This window comes from Sus scrofa, chromosome 6 (genome assembly GCF_000003025.6).
Source record: "Sus scrofa isolate TJ Tabasco breed Duroc chromosome 6, Sscrofa11.1, whole genome shotgun sequence".
Taxonomy (NCBI): domain Eukaryota; kingdom Metazoa; phylum Chordata; class Mammalia; order Artiodactyla; family Suidae; genus Sus; species Sus scrofa.
Window position 1 is genome coordinate 54,431,384 of NC_010448.4, and position 19,490 is coordinate 54,450,873.

At 51.5% G+C, this 19,490-nt stretch overlaps 2 protein-coding genes across 11 annotated transcripts in view; one reads left to right on the forward strand and one right to left on the reverse strand.

Annotated features, from left to right (window-relative positions):
• On the forward strand, positions 30–16,812 carry CD37 (CD37 molecule). 5 transcript variants are annotated; one of them, XM_021094727.1, is made up of 9 exons: positions 33–159; positions 10,198–10,272; positions 10,370–10,442; positions 11,528–11,652; positions 12,289–12,363; positions 13,855–13,959; positions 14,611–14,847; positions 15,257–15,340; positions 15,630–16,810. In XM_021094727.1, exons 2-9 carry the CDS (start codon positions 10,204–10,206, stop codon positions 15,999–16,001), a joined length of 1,140 nt encoding a protein of 379 aa, XP_020950386.1. In that variant the 5' UTR covers positions 33–159; positions 10,198–10,203; the 3' UTR covers positions 16,002–16,810. The 5 variants fall into 5 exon arrangements, with proteins under 5 accessions (XP_020950387.1, XP_020950386.1, XP_020950388.1 ...); XM_021094729.1 differs by lacking the exon at positions 33–159 and adding an exon at positions 9,349–9,547 and having other exon boundaries at positions 16,405–16,812; XM_021094726.1 differs by lacking the exon at positions 33–159 and adding an exon at positions 9,356–9,547.
• Positions 16,800–19,490, reverse strand: part of TEAD2 (TEA domain transcription factor 2) — a 14,143-nt gene continuing 11,452 nt past the window's right edge. For 3 of the 6 annotated variants that reach the window (XM_021094719.1, XM_021094721.1, XM_021094720.1), the window contains exons 11-13: positions 18,982–19,143; positions 18,075–18,227; positions 16,800–17,579 (exon numbers count right to left, since the gene is read on the reverse strand). In XM_021094719.1, coding sequence (XP_020950378.1) covers positions 17,466–17,579; positions 18,075–18,227; positions 18,982–19,143 — 429 coding nt within the window. In that variant the 3' untranslated portion in view covers positions 16,800–17,465. The remainder of the gene's footprint in view (positions 17,580–18,074; positions 18,228–18,981; positions 19,144–19,490) is intronic. The other 3 variants (XM_021094723.1, XM_021094724.1, XM_021094725.1) reach the window with 2 other exon arrangements.

Here is a 19,490-nt window from a genome sequence, read left to right on the forward strand (position 1 = left end):
CGCACACCCTCCAGCACGCACGTCCTCCGTCTGCACATGCTCGCACCTTCCCTCTCTTTTCCTTTTCGACCGCGTGCCCAATCCGCTTCCCCCGTCTCTCAGAGGAGTACCTGGTGTGGAGCGTCGGGTTAGCTTCTGATTCCCCCAAGCAATGTGGAGGTGAGTCTGAGGTGGGAGGCTTGTTCTTCCCATTCATTCCTTCTTGCCTTCAAAGCTTTGACACTTACTTAAGGCTCCCATACCGCTAGTCAAACCTTAAATATGAACAAGACAGACGGGGACCTTGCCTTCAGAGCATTACACTATCTGCTGGGCTTGCAGAGAGTCAGAAAGCCCAAAGATTTACTTAGGTCAGTGGCTCTCAAACTTTTGGTCTCAGGACTATTTTTAGTCCCTTAAAAATGAAGGACCTGGGAGTTCTCATTGTGGTTCAGCAGTGAGGAAACCAAGTAGTATCCATGAGGATGCAGGTTGGATCCCTGGCCCTGCTCAGTGGGTTAAGGATCCCGCAGTTGCTGTGAGCTGTGATGTAGGTCACAGACTGGCTCAGATCTGGCCTTGGTGTGGCTGTGGCATTGTCTGGCAGCTAAAGCTCCAATTTGACCCCTAGCCTGAGGACTTCCAACTGGTGCAGGTGTGGACCTAAAAAAAAGGGAAAAAAAAGAACAACCCCAATCAAATTATGTGGGTTAAATTTATGTGGATTGTGTTTATATGAGTCATATCTGTGCCATGAAAACTGGGAAATTTCCAAAATATATATTATCAAAAATCCATTTTGTTAACATAAATAACATTTTATAAAATTTTTATTTTTGTTTATTTATTTTTTTGTCTTTTGTCTTTTTGGGGCCGCACCCGCAGCATATGGAGGTTCCCAGGCTAGGGGTCTAATCAGAGCTATAGCTGCTGGCCTACACCACAGCCACAGCAACGCCAGATCCTTAAGTCACTGAGCAAGGCCAGGGATCAAACCTGCAACCTCATGGTTCCTAGTCAGATTCATTTCTGCTGTGCCAGGACAGAAACTCAGGCATAAATAACTCTTTTTTTTTTTTTTTTTGCCTTTCTCTAAGGCCACACCCACGGCATATGGAGGTTCCCAGGCTCAGGGTCTAATGGGAGTTGTAGCCACCGGCCTATGCAGAGCCCCAGCAACACCAGATCCAAGCCGAGTCTGCGACCTGTAACACAGCTCATGGCAGCGCTGGATCCTTAACCTGCTGAGCAAGGCAAGGTATCGAACCCGCAACCTCATGCTTCCTAGGCGGATTCCTTAACCACTGAGCTGTGATGGGAACTCCATAAATAACATTTTTAATAGCTATAATTTCACCCAAAAAATAACTTAGTGAAACTATTTTATATCTTTGTGAATCTCTTTAATGCCTGGCTTAATAAAAGACAGTTTGATTCTCATATCTGCTTCTGCAGGGGGCTTGTCAAAATACCTTGTGCTGGAGTTCCCCTCGTGGCTCAGTGGAAGAGAGTCTGACTAGTATCCATGAGAATGCAGATTCCATCCCTGGCCTCAGCTCAGTGGGTTAAGGATCCTGTGTTGGTGTGGCTGTGGTGTAGGCTGGCAGCTTCACCTCTGGTTCAACCCCTAGCCTGGAAACCTCCATATGCTGCAGGTCTCACCCTAAAGAGACAAAAAAAAAAAAAAAAAAAAAAAAAGCTTGTGCTGTCACAACATCAAACATCACTGTATACACAGGAGAAAGTGACAGTAAAAAGACAAATAACATATTAATGGGATTATGAAAATAATTTTCACCTCATGAACCCCTGAAAGTGTCTCAGGAACCACCAGTGGTCCCCAGGCCACATTTTGAGAACCACAGGCTTAGATCATTATGACTGAACAAAGAGCTAGAAAGGAAAATGTCCAGGGGCTGAAAGAATACATCACGATCTGGGGAAATTATTCAATCCTTCAACACAGAGACCTCATTTAGAGAGAGTGTCACTGGTCCAAGCTCGTATTTCTCACCACACAACAGGCCAATAAATCTAGAGACGAGTTTTGGGGGCAAGGAATAGCAGAAAGCCAGCAGATGGAGAAAGTGGTGGGCTAGTGTCCCAAAGAACCATCTTACCCCAGTTGGAAATCAGACTTCTTTTATACTAACAGGTGAGGGGCTGTGGCTGGTTGTTGCTGACTTCTTGGTTCTTGCAAGCTCTCCCTGTAGGTCTGATCATAATATTCCCGTTAACCTCCAGCAAGATGGTTGTTCTTTTCTGTTTTACAACCTTTTCTCTCTATATGAAATAGAGGAGTGTTGTACTTTTAAAAGTCAGGGCCTTGAGAATGGGTTATCCTGTATACTTCAGGCTGTGGACAACATTGTTTTACAAAAGCGCAGAGCCAGCATGACTAAGCACATTCAACAGAGTACAAGGTTTAGAGCTAAAGGAATAGATCCAGTATGGAGTCAGGCTTGTTCTTCTCTGTTACAAGAAGAGTTGTCTGAGGAAGTAACACTGAAACTGAGACTTGAAGGATGATTTACTAGGTGAACAATGGAATATGAACATCTCAGGCCCTGAGGTTATTTAAAGGCACTGAGAGGCAGGACAGTCTTTGAATTCAACCCATCAAGAAAAATTATCAGTCAATAAATGTTTACTGAATGATGTGCTCTGCATAGCCGTAGACCCTTAGGATACTATTAGGGAAAATATTTTTTTTTTTTTTTGTCTTTTTGCTATTTCTTGGGCCGCTCCTGCGGCATATGGAGGTTCCCAGGCTAGGGGTCAAATCGGAGCTGTAGCCACCGGCCTACACCAGAGCCACAGCAACGCGGGATCCGAGCCGCGTCTGCAACCTACACCACAGCTCACGGCAACGCCGGATCGTTGACCCACTGAGCAAGGGCAGGGACCGAACCTGCAACCTCATGGTTCCTAGTCAGATTCGTTAACCACTGCGCCACGACGGGAACTCCTAGATTTTACATTCTACTTGCAAAAAGTAGGAAAAACAAATAAGAATTTCCAAGAATAGACATTCCCGTCGTGGCTCAGCGGTTAACGAACCTGACTGGTATCCATGAGGATGCAGGTTTGATCCCTGGCATTGCTCAGGGGGTTAAGGATCCAGCGTTGCCATGAGCTGCGGTGTGGGTCACAGACACCGCTCAGATCCCCCATTGCTGTGGCTGTGGCGTAGGCCAGCAGCTATGGCTCAGATTCAACCCCTAGCCTGGGGACTTCTATATGCCACAGGTGCAGCCCTAAAAAGACAATAATAATTTCCAAGAAGAGGAGTGCTATTAAGAAAGCAAAACAGGAGTGCCTATTGTGGCTCAGTGGTAACAAACCTGACTAGTATCCATGAGGCCATGGGTTCGATCCCTGGCCTTGCTCAGTGGGTTAAGGATCTGGCATTGCCAGTGAGCTGTGGTATAAGTTGCAGATGCAGCTTGGATCTGGTATTGCTGTGGCTGTGGCATAGGCCAGTGGCTACAGCTCCAATTCAACCCTTAGCTTGGGAACTTCCATATATGCTGCATGTGCGGCCCTAAAGAGACAAAAAGAAAAAAAAAAAAGAAAGCAAAACAACGTGTTATGAGGGGCAGAGAGCTGAAGACAGTAGTCAAGAAAGACCTCTCTGAAGAAGTGACATTTGGCAGTCTTGGAGAAGATGAGGAAAGGAGCTAGGAACCGCATGAGGAAGAGAATTCCAGGCAGAGGAAATAGCAGTGACAAAGGCCTGGAGGCAGAAGTGTACTTGACAGGTTCTTGAAAGAGCAAGGAAGCCCATATGTCTGGATTCCAGTGACTGAGGGGAAGAGTAGCCATAGGAAAAGGATGAGAGACGTGGCAGGGGCCAGAGTATTGTATGGCGGCCTTTCTAGATTGTGGTAGGAAGTAGGGGATTTTCTGAGTGAGATAAAAAGCTATTAGAGGGTTCTGAGTCAAGAAGTGATTCATGTTTTAACAGGAGGATCTCTTTGACTTCTGGGCAGACAATAGGATGTGTGGGCTTCTAGTGGCTCCAGGCGTTTCTTGGCTGTATCTGTGTGACTCCAATCTCTGCCTCCGTCTTCTTTTCCTCTAGGAGCATCTCTTCTAAGAACACTGGTCATTAGACGTAGGGTCCACTAAAATAAATAATCCAGGAGTTCCCGTCGTGGCACAGTGGTTAACGAATCTGACTAGGAACCATGAGGTTGCGGGTTCGGTCCCTGGCCTTGCTCAGTGGGTTAAGGATCCGGCGTTGCCGTGAGCTGTGGTGTAGGTTGCAGACGCGGCTCGGATCCCGCGTGGCTGTGGCTGTGGTGTAGGCCAGGGGCTACAGCTCCAATTAGACCCCTAGCCTGGGAACTTCCATATGCCAAGGCAATGGCCCTAGAAAAGGCAAAAAAAATAAAAAAATAAAATAAAATAAGTAATCCAGGATAGTCTCATTTTGAAATCCTTAACTACATCTTCAAAGACCCTTTTCCCAAATAGGATTAAAGGATCTGGCCTGGCTGTGGCTGTGGTGTAGGCCGACAGCTCCGATTAGACCCCTGCCGAGACCAGTTTAGCAGGATGGGTCTGAAGAACGGGTGCTGTGAAACTTAAGGAAAAGGGTTAACATAAAAAAAGACATATTTATCTTAAGTAAAGGTGGGAACCGGGGGGACTCAAGGTCTCAGGGACCAAGCGCACCGCTTCAAGAAAGTGCTCTTGAGGAGGACGTCAAGTGAAGAGGGGGCTATAGGTGGAGGATATAGGGTTTTTTTTTTATTATTTTATAAGTTCTTCTATTATTTTAAAAGCCGCATAGCTGGTAGATGGTTAAGCTTTTGCTCTGACCTTTAGGCATTTAACAGCCATTAGCATTTGAGGAAGCTTGGCGTTAGCTATCTATGCAGAGCATTTCAGAGAATCCTCACTGTGCTTCCGCAGCAAACGGCATGCCTATCTGCGGCAACCCAGCGTGCCTAGGTTTACACCTCGGTTCTCTTTGCTAAAGCATATTCTGCTAACAACCCCTCATAAACCACTTGTGGCCATGAGGTTCCTCTTTCTCTCATTCTTTAGAGGACATATCATGCTCGTGCAAACGGCGTGCCCATCTGTACAGGTCCAGCGTGCCTAGACCATTGCATTATGTCCCATTCAGCTGACCCTATGAATAACTTATGCTTTGTGCTTAAGCTTAAGTCATTCACCAGCACTGCGACTGTTTTTCAAGCAGGAAGATGGGGTAAAGTAAAGCAGGACAAGATGGAGTTTTCAGCATAAAAAAATAGAAGCAAAGAGGCTAAGAAAAGATTGTAGAAACATGTCTTGCGACAGACCCCTAGCCTGGGAACCTCCATGTGCCGCGGGTTTGGCCCTAAAAAGGAAAAAAAAAAAAAAAAAAATCAGTGTCGCATTCAGAGGTTCCAGGGTTAGGACAGAGACATATCTTTAGGGGGACCATCTTCAACTCACTACACTAGGTCTGGGGTGAAGACTGAGAATATGTAAACGACTTCCCAGTTGATGCTGATGCTGCCTGGGGACCATGTGCAATGGTGTAGAGAGGTCAAGTAAGATGGGAGCTAAGAATTGACCATGTGGAGTTCCCATCGTGGCACAGCAGAAACCACAAGGACCCACTAGGAACCACAAGGTTGTGGGTTCAATCCCTGGCCCCCGTCAGTGGGTTAAGGATCTGGCGTTGCTGTGAGCTGTGGTGTAGGTCACAGACGCCGCTCAGATCCTATGTTGCTGTGGCTGTGGTGTCGGCCACAGCTGTAGCTCCAATTTGACCCCTAGCCTGGGGACCTCCATATGCCACAGGTGCAGCCCTAAAAAGCAAAAAAAAAAAAAAAAAAAAAAAAAAAAAAAAAAAAAAATTTGACCATGTGGATATCATTGGTGACTTGGACAGAAGTAGCTCTGGTGGATGAGTCAGCCTTATTGGAGGAGATTGAGGGTGGACTCGAACAGAGGAAGTAGAAGCAGTGAGCATAGATACATTTTTAACAGATTTTGTTATCAAGAAGAGGAAGAAGTGGGACGGAGGTATAGAAGAATATATAGTCAATGAATGAGTTTTGTTTTTTGTTTGGTTTTGTTTTCTTTTTTGTCTTTTTGCCGTTTCTTGGGAGGTTCCCAGGCTAGAGGTTGAATCAGAGCTATAGCTGTCGGCCTTCGCCACAGCCACAGCAACGCCAGATCCAAGCCGGCTCTGCGACCTAAACCACAGCTCACAGATAACGCTGGATCCTTATTCCACTGAGAGAGGCCAGGGATCGAACCTGCAACCTCTTGGTTCCTAGTTGGATTCATTTCCACGGCACCACGATGGGAACTCCCTGATCAACTAAGTTTTGGCCAGTGTGCCAGGAACACACAATGGGCAAAGGAAAACTGCATATACACATGCAAAAGAATGAAACTGAACCACCATCCTACACCACTCACAGAAATTAACTTGAAAAGAATTAAAAACTTAAATGTAAGACCTGGAACTGTAAAGGTCCTAGAAGAAAACATAGGGAAACACCTCCTCTAGTTTTGCCAAGTTGGTTTTGGCGATAGTTTATTGGCTAAGAAACCAAAAGCACAGGAAATGAAAGCTAAAATAAACAAGTGAGATTACATCAAACAAAAGAGCTTCTGCATAGCAAAGGAAACAATATAGTGAAAAGGAAACTTTTTCGATTGAAAATGGGAGAAAATATTTGCAAGCCATGTATCTGATAAGGGGTTAATATTCAAATTACATAAAGAACTCATGTTCCTGCTGTGGCCCAGTGGGTTAAGGATCCAGCATCGTCTCTGTGGCAGCTCAGGTTCGACCTCTGGTCCAGAACAGGGCTAAGGGTCTGGCGTGACCATAGCTGTGGTGTAGGTTGCAGCTGCAGCTCAGATTCAGTCCCTGGCCTGGGAACTTTCATATGCCATGGGTGCAACCATTAAAAAAAAAAAAAAATTCATGTAACTCAACAGCAAAAAAGCAAATAACTCAACTTGAAAATGGACAAAGGTCCTGAATAGACATTTTTCCGAAGAAGACACACAAACTGCCAAACGATACATGAAGAAGTGTTCAGCATCACTAATCATGAGGGAAATGCAAATCACAACCGTGAGACATCACCTCATGCTTGTTAGGATGGCTGTTATCAAAAAGACAAGCGATATTGGAGTTGCCATCATGGCTCAGAGGTTAACGAACCCAGCTAGGATCCATGAGGATGCGGGTTTGATCCCTGGCCTCACTCAGTGGGTTAAGGATCTGGCCATTGCCATGAGCTGTGGTGTAGGTCACAGACGCAGCTCAGATCCTGCCTGGCTGTGGCTGTGGCTGTGGTGCAGGCCGGCAGCTGTAACTCCGATTCAGCCCCTAGCCTGGGAACTTACATATGCTGTGGGTGTGGCCCTAAAAACAAAAAAACAAACAAACAAAAAAGAAAGATAAGAGACACCAAGTGTTGGCGAGGATGTGGCAAAAAGGAACGCTGGTGTACTGCTATGGGAATGTAAATTGGTACAGCCACCGTAGAAGACAGTATGGTGGTTCCTCAAAAAATTAAAACCCAGAGTTCCCATCGTGGCTCAGTGGTTAACAAATCCAACTAGGAACCATGAGGTTGCGGGTTCAATCCTTGGCCTTGCTCAGTGGGTTAAGGATCGGCATTGCCGTGAGCTGTGGTGTAGGTTGCAGATGCGGCTTGGATCCCTTGTTGCTGTGGCTCTGGTGTAGGCCAGCAGCAACAGCTCCAATTGGACCCCTAGCCTGGGAACCTCCATATGCCACAGGAGCGGCCCCAGAAATGGCAAAAAGACAAAAAAAAATAAATAAATAAAAGTCAACCACTCTGTGCTTCAGTGATCCCACTCCTGGGTATAGACCCAAAGGAAATGACATCAATATCTTCAAAAGATATCCGTAGAGTCATGTACATTGCAGCATTATTCACAATAGCCAAGATAAAAAAAGAAATATAAATGTCCTTCGACAGGTGACTGGATCAGGAAAGGTTAGATGAATATATACACATACCCCCAACCCATATATATATATATATATATATATATATATATGACACATATATATGACATATATATTATATATGATTTATATATCACAATGGAATATTATTCAGCCATAAAAAAAGAAAATCCTGCCATTTAGGACAATATGGAAGAACCCAGAGGGCATTATGCTAGGTGAAATTACAAGAGAGAGAAAGACAAATACTGGTACTCTTTATATATAGCATCTTTTTTTTCCTCCATTTTTTTAAAGGCCAATTTCAGGAGTTCCTGCTGTGGCACAACAGGATCAGCAACATCTTGGGAGTGCTGGGATGCAGGTTTGATCCCCAGCCCCACACAGCGTTAAGGATCCGGTGTTGCCACAGCTGCGGCTTAGGTAGAAACTGCAGCTTGGATCTGATCTGTGGCCCTAGAACTCCATATGCCATGGGGTGGCCAGAAAAGAAAAGACAGACAATTAAAAAGGCCAATTTCGTAGAAACAGAAACAGAGAGTGGTTGTCGGGGGTTGGGGAGTAGAGAAAATGGGAGACGTAGGTCTGTGGATGTAAACGTTCAGTTGTAAGAAAAGCAAGCTGTGATCTGAGGAGCGAACATCCAGCGTGGTGCCTGTAGTTAATGATACAGTAGTGTGTGCTGGAAACGTGCTTAGCTCTTAAGTGTTCTCACCACACATACTCATACCCATGGTTTCCTCTGTGAGATGTGGATGTGTCCATTCTCTTGAGCTTGATAATCACCATGCTGCACGCTTTAAATATATAAAGTTATGGTTGGCAGTTATTCCTCAACAAAGTTGGGGGAAGAAAGCAAGCCCAGGGCGTTCCCTGCTGGTCTAGTGGTTCGGATTCACCGCTTTCAGCACCGCGGCCCACGTTCAATCCCTGGTCTGGGAACCGAGATCCCATATCAAGCCATTGCATGTTGTGGCCAAAAAAGAGACAAGCCCAGAGTCAAAAATCAGAATAGTATTAATATGAATTGATTTTGATGACATTCTTAAGAAAATAAGTTACAATGGGAGCCTTCAGGGGGAAAACAGTGGATGAGATGGCTCAGAAGGGAGAGAGGGTACAGGCTCTTTAAGAGGGTCTGGCTTTCCAGGTCCTGGGCAAACGTCAGGATGCTGGGAACATCCACAATGTTGGGAATCTGTGGGTGCTGGGGACCTGACAAAAGTGCGGAGTCTGCGGGGCATCGGGAGAGCCTTCCAAGGCTGCTGGGAATGCATCTGAGACCTAGGGAGGATAGGGTATTGCAAACCCAGTTCTAAAAGCCAAGGTCCTGGGCTCGATCCTGACTCCCGTGGGGCCTCCTCCCTTGGGGCCTCACTGCAGAAGCAGGAAGTACTGCCCGAGGCTCAGCTTCCGCTCTGGGTGTTTTGGTACTGCCAAGTCACCCCCTTCGCACCGGGGACCTTCCCACCGGGGGCTCGCTGCACTTTCACTTCCCCCAGGTGCCCAGCCCCTGCCCCAGCTCAGGAGCACCTTGGTCTTCAAACTGGTTGCCAAGAGCACATCGCAGACTCGGAGAGAAGGGCCATGACCAGTGATGGGAAGGTGGGGCAGATCAACAGAGAAAGGGGGACAGGCAGGCAGAGAGAAGGGGCCACAAACCCAGAGGAGAGGGGACAGAGACCTGGGAAGGGGGCGGGGGATGGGGGGGGGGGACGGGATGACAAGACCCAAAGGGAATAAAGATCCAGAGAGAAAAGAACAGAGAGCCAGGGAGAGGAGACGGGAGCCCCCGCGGGGACAGAGGTGGCTGCAGAGGTGGCAGTGCTTTATAGACGGTGAGGTCAGAGTGTCTATGAGGTCGGCCACTGTCCAGAGCCAACCTGGGGTCCTGGTGCCCAGAGTAGTGGGTGGAAGTAGATCCGGATTTCTTGTGGGTCCCCACCCCCAGCCTGAGCCATGGAGACCTGGGAGGGACTGCACGGCATGTCCTTGGGGCCCACAAATCCCAAGGCCCCTCTGGTAGGGGTGTGCGTCCCAGTGGGACAGGTGAGGGAGACAGGGAGACACCAAAGAAAGTGGCCTCGCCTGTCAAGGGCGGGGTGGGGCTCTATGCTCGACTTCCTCTTTCTCGGAGTTCTTCCTTTCTCCTCTCTCTCCCTCCCTCTCTCTCACCCGGCCTCTCTTTCTGCCTGTGTCCCCTGCTGCCAACACCCCTTCTGTTGTGTTCCTCCCACTGGTCTTGTCCCCTCTAGGAGAAGATGTCGGCCCAGGCCAGCTGCCTCAGCTTCATCAAGTACCTCCTGTTCGTTTTCAACCTCTTCTTCTTCGTGAGTTGCCTCCCGGCTCCCCAGCCCCTGTCGCAGCCACCTGCCTTCCTCCCAGCCCCCTTTCCCCCGAAGCCACATTCTCGTCTCCTCTCCCCAGGTCCTAGGCAGCCTTATTTTCTGCTTCGGCATCTGGATACTCATTGATAAGACCAGCTTCGTGTCCTTTGTGGGTAAGGAGGCTGGGGCAGCCTGGGGGGGACTTCCTGGAGCAGGCGCGAACGGGGCTCCCCTCCAAGGCACCTCCTGGGGTCTCCCTTGTCCCAAAGAGGTCCGTGGTGCCCAGCTCCCTGGTCTAACCCCAGGCTCTGCTCCTCCACTTGCTGTGGCCACAACTCCTTGAACCTCAGCTTCCTCCTCTGGCGAATGCATTGTGTACATACCAATAATACTAATAATAGCCATTTCTCAAGCCCGTCCTATGTGTCAGCTCTTATGCACATGCCCATCAGATTCTCCCATAAGGAGTTCCTCTTGTGGCTCAGTGGTTAACTGATCCGACTAGTATCCATGAGGACACAGGTTTGACCCCTGGCCTTACTCAGTGAGTTAAGGATCTGATGTTGCCGTGAGCTGTGGTGTAGGTCGCAGATGTGGCTCAGATCCTGAGTGGATGTGGCTGTGGTGTAGGCCGGCAGCTGCAGCTCCAATTCGACCCCTAGTCTGGAACTTCCATATGCCGTGGGTGCGGCCCTAAAAAGAAAAAAGATTCTCCCATAAAGCTTCCCTCTCCTGAGGTTCAGAGAGGGGAGGCCACTTCCTGCAGGTCACACAGCAAGGTAGTAAAACAGCAGATTAACACTAATAATTGTAGGAAAATAATACTGGGGCAATAGTCAAAATCCTCATAGCTCCTATGTATTAAATATTTGCCCTGTGTAGAGGACCAGACTGAACACATGCCTCCCATGTGTCCCTCAGAACAACCCTAGGAAACAGATATCATTATCCCCTTGGCCTCAGAAAGGTTTAGGTGATGAATCCAATGTCACAGAACAAGTGATGGGATGGAAACTACTGGGGGATGAAGGAGGAAAGAGACTAAGAGCAAGAGGGAGAGACAGAAACCAGGAAGAAAGAGGGCCAGAGACCCAGAAAGAAGGGAACACAGACCCGGAGAAAAGGGGGCAGGGGCCAGGGGCCAGAAAGAACCCCCCCCCCAAGGTTACTGTTCCCCACTGGCGGGGGCGTGTGGAGAATGGGGCTGCCTGGAGCTGCGCACACAGAGCCCAATGTCACTGCCTCTCGCCTCCCCTAGGCTTGTCCTTCGTGCCCTTGCAGATCTGGTCCAAGGCCCTGGCCATCTCAGGAATCCTCACCATGGGCCTTGCCCTCCTGGGCTGTGTGGGGGCCCTGAAGGAGTTCCGCTGCCTGCTGGGCCTGGTGAGTGCCCCACCCCCTCCCCATCCCTAGATCACTCCCTGCCCTCAGATAGAGCCCTGGGAGTTCCTGCTGTGGTGCACTAGGTTAAGAATCCAACTGCAGGAGTTCCCTTCGTGGCACAGCAGAAACAATCCAACTAGGAACCGTGAGGCTGCGGGTTAAATCCCTGGCCTAGCTCAGTGGGTTAAGGATCTGACCTTGCCGTGAGCTGTGGTGTAGGTCGCAGACATGGCTTGGATCTGACATTGCTGTGGCTGTGGCGAAGGCCTGCAACCTACAGCTCCAATTAGACCCCTAGCCTGGGAACCTCCACATGCCACTAGGTGTAGCCCTAAAAAGACAAAAAAAAAAAAAAAAAAAAAATCCAGCTGCAGTGGCTCAGGTCGCTGTGGAGGTGTTGGATCCAGGCCCAGCCCAGCACAGTGGGTTAAAGGATCCAGCATTGCCATAGCTGGGGCATAGGTCACAGCTTGGTGTAGGTCACAGCTGTGGCTCAGATTCAATCCCTGGCCCAGTAATTTCCATATGCCTCAGGAATGGCCATAAAATTAAAACTATATGTAGAGAGAGGCCTGGCAGCCCCTTCATCCTGGGGAGGGGTTCAGCCTGAGCTTTCCACTCTGCCCCCCTCGCCAGTATTTTGGGGCACTGCTGCTCCTGTTTGCCACGCAGATCACCCTGGGAATCCTCATCTCCACGCAGCGAGTCCAGGTGAGCTCACTTTCTCCTCCCCCTCCCCTAGCTAGTGGGTGGGTAGGGGGGTCATCAGAGGAAGCGAGTAACAAAGGCAGACAGACGGGGTGGACGTAGACAAAGAAATAACAGTGAGAAATAGTGAAGATAAAGACACAGAAAGCCAGACAGACTTTTTGTTGTTGTCTTTTGTCTTTTTAGGGCCGCCCCTGCAGCATATGGAGGTTCCCAGGCTAGGGGTCCAATCAGAGCTGCAGCTGCCGGCCTACGCCACAGCCACAGCAATGTGGGATCCGAGCTGCGTCGGTGACCTACACCACAGCTCACGGCAACGCCAGATCCATAACCCACTGAGCAAGGCCAGGGATCGAACCCACTTCCTCATGGTTGCTCGTCGGGTTCATTAACCACTGAGCCACGACAGGAACTCCCCAGAGAGAGACATTTACAGAGAATGGTAGAGACACGAGAGAGAGAGAGAGAGAGAGAGAGAGAGAGAAAGCGAGGGTCAGAGAAAGACTCAACTACACAGTCAAAGGAAGAGAAACGGAGATCCAAAGGGAAACAGGAGAGAGAGAGAAAAGAAAAAGAAAGAAAGAGAGAAAGAGAGAAAGAGAGAGAGAAAGAAGAAAGAAAGAAAGAAAGAAAGAAGAAAGAAAGAAAGAAAGAAAGAAAGAAAGAAAGAAAAGAAAGAAAGAAAGAAAGAAAGAAAGAAAGAAAAAGAAGGAAGGACCCACCACTTGGAGAAACAGAAGGCTCCAAGAAAAAGAAAGAAGCCTAATGAGACCGTGGGAGAGAGCAGAGGAATGGAAAGACAGATGGTGGAAACCGGCAGAGAGGAGCTCCCATTGTGGCTCAGAGGGTTACAACCTGACTAGTATCCATGAGGATGCAGGTTCGATCCTTAGTCTCACTCAGTGGGTTAAAGATCTGGCATTGCCCTGAGCTGTGGTGAGGGTCACAGACGCAGCTCAGATCCCGCTGCTCTGGCTGTGGCGTAGGTTGCTAAGCCACAGCTGCAGCTCAGATTTGGCCCCTAGCCCGGGAATTTCCATATGCTCCAGGCGCTGTCCTGAAAAAGAAAAAAAAGAAACCAGCCATGGAGTTCCCTTCAAAGCTCGGCAGTTAACGAATCCGACTAGGATTCATGAGGATTCTGGTTAGATCCCTGGCCTTGCTCAGTGGGTTAAGGATCCGGCGTTGCGGTGAGCTGTGGTGTACGCCTGCATCTACAGCTCCGATTAGACCCCTAGCCTGGGAACCTCCATGTGCCGCGGGAGCGGCCCTAAAAAGCAAAAGATAATAATTAATTCAAAAACTTTAAAAAAAATTAAAAGAAACCAGCAGAGATTTTCAGGGATAGAGACATAGCAAGCCATTTGTTGAAAAACCAATGCAGACAAGCCATTCAGGGAGCACCTGAGGCTGAGTGGTTGGAGTGGGTTGGGGCGGATGGCCATGAGGAGGCGGGTGGAGGGGGGGGGTCCAGCCTCACTCTGGGCCTCTCAGCTGGTGCGGAAAGTGAAGGACATCGTGCTGAAGACCATCCAGAACTACCGCGTCCACCCAGAGGAGACAGCGGCCGAGGAGAGTTGGGACTACGTGCAGTTTCAGGTGCGTGAGGCTGCCTCCCTCCAGCTCTGGGACTCAGATGTGGCTCAGCTCTCTGCGTGGAAGATTCCGCCCCAACGTGACCCGGGCCCCCAGCTAAAGGGCTCTAATGTAACCCTACCTACCTAAGGTACCTTCTGCCTGACAGAGCTGGGCCTTCACATGATAACAGAACTGGCCCCAAGGTGGCCCAATAGTTCCCAAACCCCACAGTGGCTCCGCCCCCTGCCTCGACAGGACTCCGCCCTCAGCCCCAAGGCCCTAGCATGCCCTACTCCCGGCCCAGTTGTGACTCTGCCTCTCAAGGGACCCGGCACAAGTGAGACTCCATTCCCTGGTCACTCACATGATCCCGCCCTCTCATCCACTTGTCCCCTAGCTGAGGCTGAATTGCACTGCCTACCCGCATCCACAGCATGATTCTGCAGCTCCTCCTCCAGCCCCCTGACCTCCTCACCCCATCATGACTCTTCTCTTCCAACTTCATGTTCCCTTAATGTCCCCTGGCCTGGCGTGACCCCAGTGCAGCCCACAGTCCCCTACCCTGCACCCACCACTTAGCCCTCTACTCCCCAATACGATCTCACACCCATCACCTAGTCCCCTGGCCCATCCCTCCAGTCGCTGTTCGTCTGATTCTTGTCCCTCCCCCAGCTGCGCTGCTGCGGCTGGAACTCTCCTCGGGATTGGTTCCGTATCCCCACCCTGAGGAGCAACGAGTCGGACGTGCACCTCGTGCCCTGCTCCTGCTATAACTCATCCGCGACCAACGACTCTGCAATCTTCGATACGTTCTACTTGTCCCAGTTCAGCCGGCCCAGACCACAGGCGCAGTCCGGACACAATGCAGACATTTGCGTGGTCCCTGCAAACAGCCACATCTACAGAGAGGTGGGGAGGATTTGGAGCCATTAGAAAGGGAAGAAGCCTGTGGGAGGGATAATGCCCCTGGGAGGGGCTTGGTCCCTATAAGCTGAGCGGTAGGATCTTGGAGGGGTCTGACAGTAGGGTGGGGTTACTAGAAGGATGGGTACTACGGGAGGGCCAGAGCCCCTACATGGGGCGGGGTGTTTTGGAAGGGCGAGGTCTAAAGAAAAGGCCTAAGCGAAAAGTCGGGACCTGTAACGCTGATGCTTGGGGAGGGGAAGGCTTGGGCCCGCTGAAGAGGAGAGACGGCGATAACCAGGAAAGCGAGGCAGTGCCCGAAGGAGGGGTTAGGGCTGGCCCGAGAACAGTGGACCAGGGCTTGAGGACGAAACCCAAAAAGAACCCTACCGATAACGTCTCTTTGCATCCCTAGGGCTGCGAGGGGAGCCTCAACAACTGGTTGCACAACAACCTCATCTCTATAGTGGGCATTTGTCTCGGCGTCGGTCTACTCGAGGTGATCTGGTCCCGCCCCTACCCGCGATTGGCTTAGACGGCCCCGCCCCAGGCTGCGCGTCCAACCAGTCTCTGGGGGAAGGCGCGCGCGTGATGGAAAGTCAGTCAACCCAGACCCCCCCGCCCCCGCTGCCGCCCCCGGGGTGTAGGGAGGCCCAGCCGCTGTGAGCCCTGATTGGTTGCACGGAGGGGCCAGGCGTTCCCTCCCTTTCTCGCGAGGCTCCCATTGGCCCTCCTTGGCGGTTCAGTCTCCCGCTATTGGCCGCAACATCCCTCCCCTTTCCCCGCAGGTGAGTGCGGCGGGGCTGAGCTTTCTAGTACCTCGCAGCATGTTCCACCGGGAACCCCAGCCGCAGGTCCCTTGTGCCTACTGTTCGAGCCCCAGGCCCGGCCCAAACACTGATGGCTGCTGCGGGCGCTGCGGTGTGCTGAGCAGCAGCGGGCGTAGCTGCAGCCTGTGGGGTGGCTGGGGCCTGGCGGGTGCCTGCCCCAACTGGGGAGACAGGGCCCCGCAGGGCAAGCTGCCCATGACTCTGGGGCCCTGGCCGCTTTGGGATCAAGACGAGGAACATCTTGAGACCGGGAGTACAGGCGCGGAGGTGGTAGCCGAGGTGGAATTTGAGGCCAAGATGGAGAGGGAGATAGATGAGCCTCCGGAATAAAAGCCCCTGGGCGTGCTCCGAATCTCACTCCTTCTCAGACTCTAGACCTGCGCTAGACGCAGCTGAGTTCCCCCTACCCTACTCCCCTTCCTGCTTCAACTCTGCTCCCAGTCCTCCCGGCCCGCCCGCCGTCTCTGATGTCCTGCCCAATGACCTCTTGCCCTTTTACTCTTAATTCCATCCCACGCTCCACTGCTATTATCTTCCCTGACCCGGACTTCCACAACCAGGCCCAGTTCTCCCTCTGGTCCCGCCCATCTTCTACCTACTCCCTTCTCCACCGCTCCAGGGATGCAGCCCCAGTTTTCTTCCTCCGGCCCCACCCCGTTTCCTCCCCCAATATGCCGCCCCACTTCCCCCTGCACCCACTCGACCTCTCTGACCAAGTCTCCTTTCTCTATAGCTCAGCTTCATGACGCTGTCCATGTTCCTGTGCAGAAACCTGGACCATGTCTACGACCGGCTTGCTCGGTACCGCTAGGCCCCACCCTTCCCGAAGCCCCGCCCTGACCCCCTCAAGTGCCTGGGCCTTTAGTTCCCTGGAGCCAGTAAATATTAGTTTAATCCCCACTTCGCCCCAGCCACTGGGCCCTTCTGCCTCCTCATTCCCCCACCCCCATCCCCAGCCCAGATGTCTGCCAGACCCGCGGCAGTCGGCAGTCAGCTCTCCCGCGGGGCCTGGGGTTTCCGGCCACCAGCTTCCTGCCCCTAAAGATACCCCATTTCCTTGCTTCATGTATCAGCTTACCATCTCCCACGAGATTTTTTTTCGCCCAAACCCCAAATAAATCCCCTGCGTTTTGGTAAAATAGCTTTATCCTCTGTCAAAATACAAACCAACACACTTTGAGGGGAGGGGAGGAGGGGGAGGCAACAGTCTAGCCCCACGGCTCATTTAGAAGAAAGAGGGCATGAGATTAGAAGTCTCACCCCCTGCTTGCCCAGCTGAGAAAAAGTCACGACCCTAACACCCACTTATAAATATCTCTTGTTATATTAAAAAAAAAAAAATATTTCCAGGGCCCACTGGCTCTGCTCCTGCACAGAAAGGGTTAACCTGCAATATTTGATATCAGGGTCCCTGGGGTAGGGCTGGTAAGGAGAGGCAGGTTTGGGTGGGGGGGACACAGAGAGAGACAAGCCAATGTGTAAATAGGGTCCTCCAAAACAGAGGAGGGGAGGGCGCCTGTCAGAGACAGAAAGCAGGGCTGTCCCAGGGCTTGTCTCACTCCTGTCCCCAGTGTCTAATGCTCTGGAGTGATCTGTCCTTTCAGGCACCCCTGTGAGGTCCCCAAATCAGGATCCATCCTCTCTTCTCAGTCGCAGCCCATGCAACTCACCACCCAGCTTTTAAGGCCCTAACCGGGAGCAGCCCCCTCCCCAAGTAAGAAGCGTGAGAAAAGCTGGAAGTCCTTCTCGGGAGGAGGGCATTCCGGGGGTGAGCCACTCTGGGGGGGTCCCCCTTCAGTCCCTGACCAGGCGGTAAATGTGGTGCTGGGCCCCCCGCTCACTGGTGGAGACCTCGAAGACGTAGGCGGTGCAGAGCAGCAGTTCCTGGGTGTCTCTGTTTGTCACCACCTGCCGAGGAGGCCAGGAGAACGGGTTTAAGCTTAGAAGGGAGGGCAGGGAAGGGGACCCAGGAGAGTGGTCCCCACCATGTCATGTTCCCCCAGTTAAAGGGGATGCCCAACACGGCTGGTTCCAGGTCTGAGGGTCAGCAGTGAGCGGCTTCCCATCAGATGGTATCTCATGTTACAGGGTCAAGGGGGTCCCCAGCACATTACCCTCCCCAAAGTTAAAGGGGATCCTACCATATCATGTCCCCTGGGCTAAGCTTAGTTCCCAGTGAAGGGGGTCCCCCAGGCTGAAGATCCATTGTGAGGCAGGTGGGTTCCCAGTGTAGCCGGATCCCCTTTAATGAGGATGCTGTGGCATTCCCACCATGTCACTTCCCTAGTCAAAGGGGTCCCCTAGGCTAAGGGTCAAGTGTGAGGCGCCCACTGTGTCAGTTCCCGAGGTGAAGGGTCCCCTCCACATCGGGGTCCCTGCTCAGGCGCAAGCACAGCGCATCACCTGGAGGATGGTGAAGTTCTCCAGGACGCTGTTCATCATATAGCGCTCGGGCAGCTGCCGCAGCTTGTGCAGGAAATTCACCAGGTACTCGCACATGGGTGAGCGCAACAGGCGGTACACGAACCTCCCGTCCTCCAGCTGGGCACGCTCCGTCTGAACCATGGGAGTGGGGAGGACAATGACTTAGACACAGGGGTCACCCCAGAAACTGAGCCCCACTCCGTGCCATCTTCCCTCCACTGCCCCACCCGCGGACTAGAGATGGGACCCAGAACCCTCAGGGGCCCACCTCAGAGTCACTGAGCCTGCAACCAGGCACCCTTCAGATTCTCAAAGCTGTGCTCAACGGAAATGAATCCAACTAGTATCCATGAGGATGCAGGTTCGATCTCTGGCCACTTGCTGTGGCTGTGGTGTTGGCCGGCAGCTGTAGCTCTGATTGGACCCCTAGCCTGGGAACCTCCATGTGCTGTGGTTGTAGCCATATAAAGACTCCCCCCAAAAAGCTGTACTCTGAACTCCTGACCTCCAGGCCCTCAAATACCTTAAAAACCTCCAAAGACCCCTCCATGAGATGAGGGCCTTCCTCTGCAACCCCGAAGTGTGACCCCTGAACCTCCTTGCCCTGCAGTATCTTCATGTCCACAAGGACCTTCTGATTCTTAGTGACTCTAAAGCTCTGAACCACACCTTATCTTTAAACCCTCAAAGTGACACCTCTCGGTGACTCTGACACTCTGGATTAGCTCTAAGCCCATGCACTAAAGGGGCTGAAACCCCACCCCCACCCCACCCCCCACTGGGCAGACCCCCAAAGGCCTGAGCTATCCTGGCACCTAGTCTGCAGCCCCAAAGTGGCAGATGGCTAGGTGCTCACCCGCCCAGAGCTCCACCCCTCCAGCCTCACCTCCACCTTCTCCACCACCTGCTTGCCAAAGGAGCAGACCTTGGAGGAACAGGTGAGGGTCATGTGCTCCAGGCTCTCGTACTGGCTGCTCACTCCATAGAAGCCACCGCTACTGCCGCTGGCCCCCACCTCCTCGCCACTCGGGCCCCAGTTCAGGTCCGCCTGGGGGGTGGGGAGGCACGGGTAAGTTGGAGGGGATGTCCCTTATAAACGACAGGATGTCCCTTCTAAAGTGGGAATCCTGATCCATGGCCTGGTGTCTCCCGTTGCCTTGCAGTTGCCCATCTCAACTCCTCAGTATTCAGAGCCCCCACTTCTCCATGGGCCAGTTTCTGAAGAAGACCCACCATTCCTTCCATCAGTGTTAAAGATGTCTGGGTCCCCAAATGGCCCTGCCCCTCTCGCCCTGGTAACTGCCCCACCAAAGAGGCCCTGGAATTCAACTTTTTCTCCTGAAGCCCACAGCTTAGGAGTTCAGCCCCTTCCAAGGGCCTGGTTACTAAGGAAGC